General features: G+C 37.6%; 2 protein-coding genes across 4 annotated transcripts; both read left to right on the top strand.

Moving 5' to 3' along the window:
- Positions 1–367: 367 nt before the first annotated feature.
- Positions 368–4,164, top strand: abhd14a (abhydrolase domain containing 14A). 2 transcript variants are annotated; one of them, XM_061042862.1, is made up of 5 exons: positions 368–747; positions 1,220–1,500; positions 1,742–1,857; positions 2,291–2,526; positions 3,237–4,164. In XM_061042862.1, exons 2-5 carry the CDS (start codon positions 1,238–1,240, stop codon positions 3,417–3,419), a joined length of 798 nt encoding a protein of 265 aa, XP_060898845.1. In that variant the 5' UTR covers positions 368–747; positions 1,220–1,237; the 3' UTR covers positions 3,420–4,164. The 2 variants fall into 2 exon arrangements, with proteins under 2 accessions (XP_060898845.1, XP_060898846.1); XM_061042863.1 differs by lacking the exon at positions 368–747 and adding an exon at positions 749–880.
- A 1,091-nt stretch (positions 4,165–5,255) lies between these two features.
- On the top strand, positions 5,256–12,134 carry LOC132977937 (aminoacylase-1-like). Of its 2 annotated transcripts, none has more exons than XM_061042859.1 (15): positions 5,256–5,321; positions 5,676–5,822; positions 6,625–6,689; positions 6,816–6,920; positions 7,013–7,107; positions 7,284–7,360; positions 7,954–8,043; positions 9,131–9,187; positions 9,375–9,448; positions 9,539–9,588; positions 10,358–10,502; positions 10,640–10,708; positions 10,802–10,881; positions 11,300–11,360; positions 11,491–12,134. In XM_061042859.1, exons 2-15 carry the CDS (start codon positions 5,696–5,698, stop codon positions 11,653–11,655), a joined length of 1,260 nt encoding a protein of 419 aa, XP_060898842.1. In that variant the 5' UTR covers positions 5,256–5,321; positions 5,676–5,695; the 3' UTR covers positions 11,656–12,134. The 2 variants fall into 2 exon arrangements, with proteins under 2 accessions (XP_060898842.1, XP_060898844.1); XM_061042861.1 differs by having other exon boundaries at positions 5,276–5,325; positions 5,681–5,822.
- Positions 12,135–12,558: the final 424 nt, after the last annotated feature.

The following is a 12,558-nucleotide window of genomic DNA, read 5'->3' as shown; positions in this document are numbered from 1 at the left end:
ATATCAAAAATACAAAACAAAATGAAAAGCACGAAAATACAATAAACAAAAAACAATGTTCAAATTATTTCACAAAAAAAAGAAAAAGAAAATTACATATATTCAATTGATATGCCTGAAAAGGAGTAGGATGAAGTATAAAATTTATTTAATCCTACCCCTTACGTATCAATAAAAATGTTTAAGCCTTTATTTATTCTAAAAGGACGTAGACCTTTGTGTTTATTACTGCCTGTAACATTTATGTCAATACCATCTGTCACTGAATCTGGTTTTATCGTCACTTGTCATTAGATGAGAGCAGATGAGACAGACCGGAAGTGACGATGTGTTGCTCGGCGTTGTTATGTGCAGTTCCCAATGTGATCCGACCGAAACAAAAGCTGTAGACAGCTATTTACAGTCCTGGAGACAGCTGCAGAAATTATTATGTGTAGGAAACGAGTCGTAAATGTCCCATAACTTTTTATCGGCTTTCTTCTCCGAGCGTTTACATGCAGTTTAATTTATAAATGAACCAAAGGACGATGAAAATATATAGACCGTTTCATGTCTGTGAAAAATGTGCAGCTTAGCGAGCGCACAATTTGTGTTAAATAGAAAGCTAGCTACCAGCAACGACTACGAGAAGCCATTCAGCAATATTTCTCATCACTAGCCGCCAAACATGAAGGAGACATGACGATGAAGCAGAGAGCGTCGTCCTTCTGTCTGTGAAGGTGTCAAACATTAGTCTCATCTGTGTTGGTATGTCTCCCTCTGGGGTTACATCTTGTTGTCCTGGTGTCACATTATTCTGAGATTCAACGCTAGCTGTGAGAGACGCGTCACATCTAGCTAACGTTACATTTCACCAGTATTTTCTGATTAAACCAGAAAGGTAAATTAATACTTTATCGCTACTATATTGCATGAGGTTCATCCTTTGTCCGGGAGGATTCGCTTTAATTCATCAGGTTACATGTCGTTTGCTTTATTCTGTATCTGTTTCATTGCCAGCTCTCATCCTTACAGTAAGAACATAGTTTATATTTTTACATGATATTTTAACGTATTCAAATTATTGTGCAATGGTTATGTGTCTATGAATCATTTCAAATTGGACTTGGATATTGTTGTTTTTTCACTTTATGTATTCACTGTCAAACAATGTAAAACTGTATGAATGGGATCCATTTGATTTTCTCTCAGATAGTGCTCTGTCTGTAACTTCTTTTAGGTCTTTAATCAAGAAGAAATGAATTTCTTGCGTAATCGTCTGGTTGTTCTGGGCCTGGTGCTGTTGGCCACATTACTTCTGTACCTGCTGCTACCGTCCATCCGCCAGGGCAGCATGGAGCCGTCTCTTGAGGCTCAAGGAATGGGACTGATGTCCACTTCGCCTCCACCAATTCCAACCATCAACGTGTCTATCCGCACAGGACAGCTTCCAGGGGACCCTCCACTGTTTTTCAGAGAAGCTTTACCTGTTGATGGAGCTGGACGACAGATATTGCCAAGGTGAGCTGATTCTAGTCAACACGGTGAACACATGGTGAGATCTTTTTTGTAAGATAATAAGCGTTATTCTTGTTGTTTTCAATATCAAACCAATTATTTGGGAAGTTAAAATGCCAGGCATCAAGAATAGTCGGTTGCCTTCAAACACCAGCGTTGTTTCTAACCTAGAGTTTTGACCTTCATCTTGTAGAATTTACTGTTTAAAGGTAATCAGAAAACTGTTTTTTCTTTGTCTTTGCAGGCTTCAAGTGGTCCTTCTTCATGGCCAGGCCTTCACATCCAAAACCTGGGAAGAACTTGGCACAATGGCCCTTCTGGCGACTCATGGATATCAAGCCTTAGCAATGGACCTGCCAGGTAGCCAAAGATTAAAAAAACTACATATACACAAAGCTTCTTAAGAAATGATATGGGCTCTGGGTGAGAAAGATGATATGAACTAGTAATGATTTTGAGTGTAGATTAATAAATGCTGTATGAAGGCTGAACAAGTCACATGTTTTTTTTATTTCCTATGCAAAGAAGAAATAGAAATCTCAGTTAACAGATTCTCAATCAGAAATGTACTTCATGTGTTGTGATTGTGTATGGTGTATGATGTATGAACTTGTTTGGGTTGCCTTGTGTGCCATACTATTTGCAAATGTGATTTTCTTTGTTTATTTGAATTGAAGTCACATGTCCGGGTGACTTTATTAGCGCAATAATAACCAATACATAGAGTTTGAAGAATTCCAATCCAAATCAATCTAAACAGATGTCTAGTAAGCCTGAGTTCTTCTTCCTTAAGGGTATGGAAAATCGCCGGACTCAGAGGCTTTGAAGACAGAACAGAATCGTGTGGACCTCATTTCAAGGTTCATGGAGTCCTTGGGCGTCAGGGCAGCTGTGCTTTTGAGCCCCTCCATGAGTGGACACTACTCCATTCCCTTCCTCATAAAAAACAACGCTCAGCTACATGGCTTCGTTCCCATAGCGCCAGTTGGTACCCGAAGTTACACTCCACAACAGTACCAAAGTATTCCGGTAAGTGTCCTAGAACAAAAATGAACTGCAGGTCCCAAAGGAACTGCTGCTCTGTCTTAGCTTGGAGTCTGGTGTTTGTAACATTCTCCATACGTTCCAATCACAGATTTCAATATATAGAAGTCCAAATTACTGCTTAAACATATGTGGAAAAGAAATCATACATTTCAGTGTAACATTTTCAGATCTCTCTTTTGCTGGACTAATAGTCTACAACTACAATTCTACAATTCATAATAACATCACAACGCCTTTATTACAATAATGTCCTGTTCATTTTCTGTTGATCGTCTTATCCATTGAGCATTTTAGCTCCACAACAGCTCTGTATGAAAATGTTTATTTGTTTTTCAAATGTGTTAACATAATATTTGTTGGTTATAACCTAAAGCGTAATAGTTGACATGAATTCTACTTGTTGTATTTTATATGTCTTATGTTGTGCAGTCGTATTATTTAAAAATTAGCACATCATGGTTTTTTTTTGCCCGTTATAAAGATATCACTGGGGTCTGAAAGTTTTTCATATTTCTCTCTCTCAGTATCTTTGGATATTTTTGGATATACATATGATCACCTACAATATAACAATACTGTTGATATACTCTACATATTTATCCAATGCTTTTGTGTCTTCACTCAGCTGCATGTTTGAAAGGTTTTGTCACCGTCCACTCTAACAGTCTTCTCCCGTCTGTTTCATTTTTAAGACCCCCACCCTGATTGTTTATGGAGCCCTGGACACAAATCTGGGTGCACAGTCCCACAAGAACCTCATACAACTTCCTCATCACTTTGTGCTGAGGTTAGAAGGAGCCCGCCACGCCTGCTACATGGACAAACCCAGAGAATTTCACCAAGGATTGATCGACTTCCTCAGCACACTGAAGTGAGGTGTAAAGCTGAGGATAATAAAGAGGCAGAAAGATGGAAACAAAATAAAGAAGAGGAAAAGGTGGATTAACACGAGTACTAAGTGTTGATCTGTCTACAGTACGAAGTAGTCATATTATCACCTGAAAAAAAGGATGTGGTCATTCGAGCAGGGTTTAACACATGAAAATGACATGTCAAATCTTGTCCTGACAGTTAACACTGAATTATTTCAGATGTTTTTATTATTTAAGTTTTTTCTTTGAGTTTCCCATTCACCCAAAAATGTGAGACTAGTTCATCTCAGCTCATTTTAAAAATAGACTTGTACAGTATAGTGGGGAGTTTTGTTTAATGTGTTTCATGTCTGTCTCTGCATGTAAAAACATGGAATGTGTTTGTTTCACTGTTACTATTTTTTAGGTGACATTTAGGTCACTGTAAATATGCAAATGTAGCAGGTGTCTGTGTTTGAATAGCTTCTGTTTGCTTCCCTTTGACAAACACATTTTTACAAGATCTATTAAACATTCTAGCGTCCAACAAAAAGTAATGCTTCGTTTGAAAAGAGCAAACATAACTGGAAGGAAAAAAAAAAAAAGAAAATAGAACAAATAAATTGATTTTAAAACAAACAAACATGTATGTATATAATGGAGATGAAGTTATATGTAATATATATTTGCAGTAAGTTTGGACAATCATGTGAAGAACAAACTTAAAATAAGAAATATGCATAGCTTAAAATAAAAACAGATTGTTTAATTTGTTTGTGTGTCACTTGATGAATATGGTCCTGTCTATTTTCGTTGTGACATTTGTTTACTTTGCTTGGTCAGACCACGCACTCAATAAGCCCAAGTACGTAAATATTTTTCTTCGAGTTGTATATTTTTTGTTTTATTCCTCGAAAGGTTCTTTTTTTAACGTAATTACTGTTTTAGTGTTTATAGGTACAATAATAACCTAAATAGAAGACTATAGAGAAGCACCATGAGCTAGGACTTTTAGCTGTTGCTGACTGACTTTCTGACAGCAGCTCAGCAGCGCCTGACAAACTGCGGTCAAGCCAGCCGCTCCTCGCTTTTACATGGTGAAGTGAGCCGCCCCTAAATTTGAAGTGCCCACGTATTCTGATCTTTATGGTAAATGCTCCGGACTCCAGAGAGAGAGAGCGATGAAGTGAAGTGCTAAATGCCTATAAGACTGACTATGAGATATACGTGTATGAAACGGGAGCAAACAAAATACTGTTCAGGGAATAGTTTCGGAGGTTGGTGAAATTAGTTTGAGAATAATACTGCGAGTCTGCGATAACTTCCGTTTTTCAAAATAAGGTGTTTTCCTGGGAAAAAAATATAAAAATATATGTTCTTCCATAAGTAGACAATGATTCTGATATGGGTGGACTTAGTACTTCCTAGACTACGTGCACAAGTAATATGAAGTACTTTTACTGTGTACTTTTTGAGAAATCCATTGACAAAGTCCCTTATAAATCACTATAATGAGTCGTTTTTATGACTTTGATGTCTTGTAAAAAATAATTCTTCCATAAGTAGACAATGATTCTGATATGGTTGGACTTAGTACGTCCTAGACTACATGCACAGGTACTACGTGCACATATTACTTGTGCACGTAGTCTAGGACGTACTAAGTCCAACCATATCAGAATCATTTTCTACTTATGGAAGAATTTTTTTTGTCTGGAAAAGGAGATTAATAACGGGTCAAAATCGCTCTCTCTGTCTGTTACTCCTGCTCGCTCTGCAGTCCGGAGCATTTACCATAAAGATCAGAATACGTGGGCACTCAAAATGTAGGAGCCGCTAGCTTGACCGCAGTTTGTCAGGCGCTGCTGAGCTGCTGTCAACTAAAAGGGAAAGCTGCTCACCTGCCGAGCAAGTTCACTGCGTAAGGTAAGTGTTTTAGATGAAATACAGATTCAACCCATCATCAGTCATGTAATTCTCATATACCACATCCAGTTTATAATGCTAGTTAGCTAATGATTCAGAGGCAGCTTGTACAGCTGTCAGGGAGAGAATAGTAAGTTGACTACAACAAGGCTAGCTAGCTATTTTAGCATTCAACTGGGCTTACTGCAGTTGTTTGTCAGTAATGTACCAGGCCTGACACAAACAAAAGCTACCTTTAACTGGAGCTGAAGTTAATGCGGTATAGGCATTTGGTTAAGAGAAACATCTGCATGTGCTTGATTCTGATATGCTGCCGTGATTTTTCTCTAACTGTTTCAATCCCTATTTCTTCAGAGGAGTAAATAAAGACCACCATGCTGCCTGACAAAAATGGTCCAGGTGTGGGGGGCAGACAGAGCTGTCCTGAGGGAGAGGACCCCTCTGTGAGTCTGTTCAGAGAGTACCTCCGCCTCAAAACTGTCCACCCAGACCCGGACTATGGTGAGAAATCCTCCTCACTGCATGCTGAAATCAAGGCATATCTTTTAGAGTGTCAAGAATTAGTTTCTGGCTTTAGCCTTTGCTGGTCTTACACTGTCATTTATGGGGCAGAGTTAAAGCACCCATTGGAATATGAAAAAGAAAACGAGTTTTTGATAATTCACTTAAAATTCTGTAATTGTAAGATTATATCACTTTGATCATCTTTGGGTAAAAATCTACTAAGGATAAGTAAGTTTATAAAATAAACCATCTTGAAGTGTGAAATGTCTGTTGTTAATATTTAATGTTGTCAACTCAGGTGGTAGGATTTGTCAAAGTCCAATTCTTATCTGCCACTGTTAGACGTTAAGTACAGTCACTTGTATCACAAGCATATTGACTTGAAATGTAAAAAAAAAAAACACGGCGCTGCTGTAATTGGCCCTAATTTGAAATGAAAAGAATAGATAAATTAAATTACTGTGATCTAAAGATGGTGACCCTAACCCTAATTTTCAGGCTTTCTCATTAATTTAGACGTGTGTCAGGCGGATGTGCTTGAGGGACTTTATCTCCATAATGACCGGGCAGCTGAACAAGTTTGCCCAGTAAAAGACATTTAGGCTGCTTTTCCCCTTGTGGTTGCCTTCTCACACCATCCTGGAAGTGGCTGAAAATCGATTCCCTGACAAGATTAAGACTTTCATTCTTGGATTAGTGTGACATTGCTGTCACAACTAAAATCACAACGTTATGACTCCCCAGTGTCCAGTTTGTAACTGTTAAACAGACTTTCTGCCCTCTGATTGTTCATTTACAGATGCTGCTCTTAAGTTCCTGGACAGGATTGCAGAGGAGCTTGGGCTACCCATAAAAAAGATTGAGGTGTGTGTCAGCGATTGTATCATAATCTATGTGCCAAAACATTGATGTACAAACTGTACGAAACGTTAGTAAAACTTTCTCTGAGAGTAAACGGTGTTCCCAATGTGTTGCTGCTTCTGCCTTTAGGTTTTTCCAGGCAGAGTCGTTTGCATCATGACATGGGAAGGGACAAACAACAACCTGAAATCCATCTTACTGAATTCCCACACAGATGTTGTGCCTGTTTACCAGGTATGTCGCCTGACTCTGTTTGTGGTGTTTGAATCCTGTTTCATCTGTAATAGACATGAAAAAAATGGACTTGATATGAATCTCTTCTCCAGGAACATTGGAAATACGATGCTTTCAGTGCTTTCAAAGATGCAGAGGGCAACATTTATGCCCGGGGATCACAGGACATGAAATGTGTAACTATACAGTGGGTATAAACTGCATTAATGACTTGTTATTAAACAGGATTTGAGCTCCAGTGTTGTTGTGACCTTGACTTTTAATTCTGTTTTTACTAGCTCCTCTTAGCCTGCATTCTGTCAGCTCAGACTCAGTGCATTATGTCTGTAATAAGTTTGCTTTGTGTTCTTCTTTCCTTTGCAGGTACATCCAGGCCATCAGAAGACTGAAGGCAGAGGAGCAGAGACTAATGCGCACTGTGCACTTAATGTTTGTTCCTGGTGAGATATTTGATTGCTTGCCTCCTTATCCACCCAAATATTTCTTAACTAACTTGTTTATTATTGAACCTATTTGAACTCTTCTTAAGTGAAGCTGAGTTTAACGACACATGCCCGTCTCCTGGTATTCCCAAAAATGAACATCAATTTCATAGACAATATAGTAGACACAGCAGAACAGTGAATGTGTTGAACAAAGATGAACTCTGCTCTAGTTAGTAAGTGCATCATCATCACATAAACATAACACTAAATTGCATATTCAATTTTTATCTTTTCGGGAGGGACAAATTAGAAGTATGTCAGTGGGCACTTGTGTCCGTGTGAAGTAGTAGCATATCTGGAAAAACCTGCTTAAAGTGAGGCTCCAGCAACATGTGAGGCATCAGATATAACCCAAATTTTATATCAGCTTGCCTATTTTGGTTTTGTTGTTTCATTAGATATGAGTTAAAATACATGTATTGTTTTTCCACAACCTGAACAGAAGTCTAATCGGACATGCAGATGTTAAAATATCTACTTGCCAGTTGTGAACATTTTGTCATAAGAAAAGACGTGACATTAACAACCGTTTTTTGTTTTTTTTTCAGATGAAGAAGTCGGGGGTCACAAGGGAATGGAAACATTTGTGAAGCACCCAGAGTTCCAAAAATTAAACATTGGCTTTGCATTGGATGAAGGTAAACAAACAATCAATCAATCATTCTTTATATAGTGCCAGTTCATAACAAATGTTATCTCAAGACTCTTTACAAAGAGCAGGTTAAGACCATACTTTCTGTTAGATAACATTGTTAACAACTTGGCACCATCTTTCAAAGTCAATGAATAAGACAACAAACACTGAATGTCACAAAGTTACTGAACCCTTTAAACTGGGGTCAGTTATTGTGTTATCTCACTGGAGAAGGACAATGAGTTTAGTTTAGTAACTGTTTAGTTTGCAGTTGTATGATAAAACTGTACATCTAACATCCCTATTAATAGTGTAGTTATTACTCTATATCAGTGTGCAAGGTAAAGTATACTACAGTGTCTGTTACTATAGCAGCAACACTTTTGGTTCTTGCTACATTACCAGTAAAGTGAAACAAATGAGGTTTGGCTTTCTCTGCCTTCACCTAATTCTCATAACGAGACGATATTGTCCTACATGTTCTTTCGAAGGCTATACAGCAGACTAAACTACAAAACAATATTTTTTTTAGAGGCATTTTAAGTCTTTACAAACCTCCTGAGCTGGAGTTGAATGTTGTAGGTCATGGTCTGCATCTTGACCCCCAGGACATCTTATATTATCTTTTTCTTATTTAGAAACACCAATGTTTACATTTCTTGTTGTGATGGTTGTCCTTGTAAAAAATATAGCATGACCAGTTAACCATTACTGTGAGGTGACTGGATGGTTGAACTTCTGGGTCAATAGGAGTACATTTCTATAACTGTGGTCAAATAACTGTTGCTGAAAGTTCAACGCCTGTATAGAGGCGTTTGATACAGAGCTAGTATTTTACTCAGTCTGACATGACCAGAGTCACATGCTAAAATGTTCTAAAGTTGCACACTTTTTTTTAATCCAAAAAATATGTAGCTAAATTTCAGTCCCTGGTTGTTGAGGTTTGTGGGATTTTGCAGCTAATCTGTACATCATCAACTTCTGTCCTTTTGCTTTGCAGTTAGCCCCTTTTCTTTTCTTATGTATTAGTTTGTGAATTGTGTTGTATTTGCCCTAATACAGCACCTTTTGTGTACTTATGTGTTTTGTAGGTCTTGCAAACCCTGGTGAGGCCTACACAGTGTTCTACGGAGAGAGAAACCCCTGGTGTAAGTGTAAAACACAAACAGCAAACGACCTCTGTCATCTGATCATAATCCAGATATTTTAAGGATTACTGGACTGATCAGACTGTAATCATACTTAGCTGTTACTACTAATACAGATACTGTAACCATTAGTACTGGAACTGTAGCAATAAAGTCTTGAATCAAGCAGAATGACTTCTTCTCATAGGGATCACAGTCCACTGCCCGGGCAGTCCAGGTCATGGCTCCAGGTTTGTGGAGAACACCGCTGCTGAGAAGCTTGTAAGTGTCCATATTATTTCTGATAAATTATGAAAGTGCCACATGGACTGAGAGGGACAGTGTCACTGATCACTTTCTTTTCTCTCTCAGCGCCATGTCATCAACTCCTTCCTGGACTTCAGAGAGAAGGAGAAACAAAGGTGAGGTGGAAAAAAACAGTATACATCTTCATTCTTTCCAGCATTGACGGTAAGATAGAAATCCTCAATATTTGTAGGTTAATATACAATCTAGCAAGATGCTTGCTTTTGGGAGTCCATATGTCTTTATAGTCTAAATATATATTTCCGAGAAGTTTCCTGGGATAGGAAGAACTTAAGACAGCTAACTGAAATCTATTTAACATACTACTTCTATATCGACTCTATTTAACAGCCAGTTACAAAAACTCAACAGTTAATCTTTAAGGGAATTAATCAGAGATCTAGGGAATTTGTCCCCTGGTCATTGAAAGGAAAAAGGAAATGCTAGGTGGCTAATCGTCCCTTGTTTGTTTTTGTTATTATTATTGTTAATATTATTATTATTATTATTATTATTAATAATAATAATAATAATAATAATAATAATAATAATAATAATAATAATAATAATACATTTGATTTGTAATGCACTTTATATTTTGGGAAAAAATCTCAAAGTGCTACAGAGATTAAAAATAAAATATTAAATCATCAGAATAAACCATTAGAATAAAAACAAAAAAAAGGCAACTAAGGATACTAAAAAAAACACTAGTTGATCCATGGACATAAATAAATATGAGAGGAAACAGGGTGTCTGGTGATTTGTGTGGTACAAAGAAAATAAACATGATGTAGATTTCTTTGAAATGTATTATTTTGTGTTATATTCTTTCACATTAGAGTGTAAATCAGTTTATTTTATGGCCAACATGTTTGTATTCAGGCTCAACACCAGCGAGTGCTTCACGCTCGGTGATGTCACCACAGTAAATATGACCATGGTCAAAGGAGGCGTGGCCTACAATGTCATTCCAGCTGAAATGGACGTCAGCTTTGATCTGAGGATACCACCGAGTGTAAATCTACAGGTGGGTGCATGTCTGTATTAATGAAAGTGTGTGTCTGCAGAGTGCTTTTGTAGTCCTGCTGACATCTGATCCACAGACAGATGTGTCTGGTGCTGTACTTTATGACCTAGCCTCCTAATTATGATCATTCCTTCCAGGACTTTGAAAGACAAATCAAAGAGTGGTGTAAAGAAGCAGGAGAGGACGTCACATACAAATTTGCTCAGGTCAGTACAAAGTGTACTCGGATATAAAGTGATGTTGGTTGGTCCCTGTTATTCAAGAGATTAAACTAGCTCTCTCTATGCCATCCGTTGCAGAAACATATGAACCAGAACGTGACTTCGACAGAGGAAGGTGATCCTTGGTGGAATGCCTTCAGCACTGTCTGCAAAGCAATGTGAGTTAAATGTACTAAATCATAATCTCTCTGTCGTCAGCCTCGCTTTCTTATTAAAGCGTAAACAGGCTGTTGATAGTGGATTTATAGAAGCCTTTTCTCGTTAAACCTGTTAACAAAACAAAGGCACTTTATACACTATGTGTATAAAGCAACCACTTTTTAAGTAGATCATAAAACAAGATATGATTCTCTAGTTATTGCTGAAACAAACCTTCTAATGCAGTCACTTATGAGTTTTCACACCTTAGCTGCAAATATTCACACAGCTCCCACAATCCCTTTTTGTTCATGTTTATAAAGAACAGCATTGTCTGGTCTATCTGATGGTACTTGTGTCAGAATCTGAGGAAAAGCTGAGTTTCTTTCTAGTATTATGAAAACAAAGTGTCTTGTGTCATTTTTTTCTCCACTGTAGGAATGTAACTTTGGAAAAAGAGATATTTCCAGCTGCAACTGACAGCCGTTTTATCCGAGCTGTGAGTATGAGAACAGGATATGACAACAGGAATAGATCAAGAGTTTGATATCATATTCAGTATTTTATTTTTGATGTCTGACATTCAGTTCTGTTATAGGGAAAAAAGCATTTTACTTTTTTCAATCTAGGTGGGTATCCCTGCTATCGGCTTCTCCCCAATGAACTGGACGCCGATCCTGCTGCATGATCACAACGAGTTTCTGAATGAGCGAGTCTTCCTGAAAGGCATCAGTGTGTTCGAAAGGCTCATCCAAGCTCTTGCCAGCGTTCCTGCCTGTCCCAATGAGGCTTAGACAAGTCTTCACTTTTAATCCTTTCTACAATGACGATGTGATTATTTAACTTGGAATATTTGAGGAGATTACCAAAGAATAATAACATATATATCATAAGCCAAAACTGAGCACTTAGCCTTTGATAGAAGTGATTTTGTTTCTTGATTCTCAGGATAAAGACATTAAGATTTTATTACTCTGTATTACATCAGGTTTTTTAACAACACACTTACTGTTTGTCCGTATTGTTGAGTGATGAGTGTGCTTGTGTGTATACAGTCTTAAAGAAATATCATACATTGTGACAACTGTATTTCTAATCACAACGTTGGTTTGGAAAAATCAACCTACTATAATGTGAAGACGACTTTGATTGATAAACTAATCAGTAAACTTAAGCTTAATTCCTTTTTTAAGATTTCACTTGATCGTAGCTACGATTCCACAGATATACCTTGAGTTATAAACTTGAATTGAATAAAAGTATGTGTTCTTTACTTTTTGAGGGGCTCTTTTTTCTTCTACACAAGTTTGAGATCTGTGTCAGATGGTAAGTCGAGTGAGCAGCAGTGCTTAGCTGGGTTGAGGAGGACGATTTCTGACTGCCTCCAGAAAAATATGTAACCCTAAACAAGCATCTGCTTCAAGGATGTGCATAAAATTGACCATAACTGCACTAATAAAAATGCCAAAGGATCATTGAACATGTAAGTGTAGCTGAACAATGTTCAACAGTGTATCACAAAACTGCCATTAGGTACAGTGAAGTCAAAATACACAAAAGTGAATCTCAGCATTATGTACTTTCTGTCCTAAAGGAAGCACAGAGGCTGAATACAGCAATAAGAGAATAATTTTAAGCCATATGAAGGACATGGATCTATGGATAGCAAATGTTGGTTGTTCAGTGAGAACTTCACA

This window comes from Labrus mixtus, chromosome 7 (assembly GCF_963584025.1).
Source record: "Labrus mixtus chromosome 7, fLabMix1.1, whole genome shotgun sequence".
In the NCBI taxonomy this organism is placed as follows: domain Eukaryota; kingdom Metazoa; phylum Chordata; class Actinopteri; order Labriformes; family Labridae; genus Labrus; species Labrus mixtus.
This window is presented reverse-complemented; position numbering and strand designations above follow the sequence as displayed.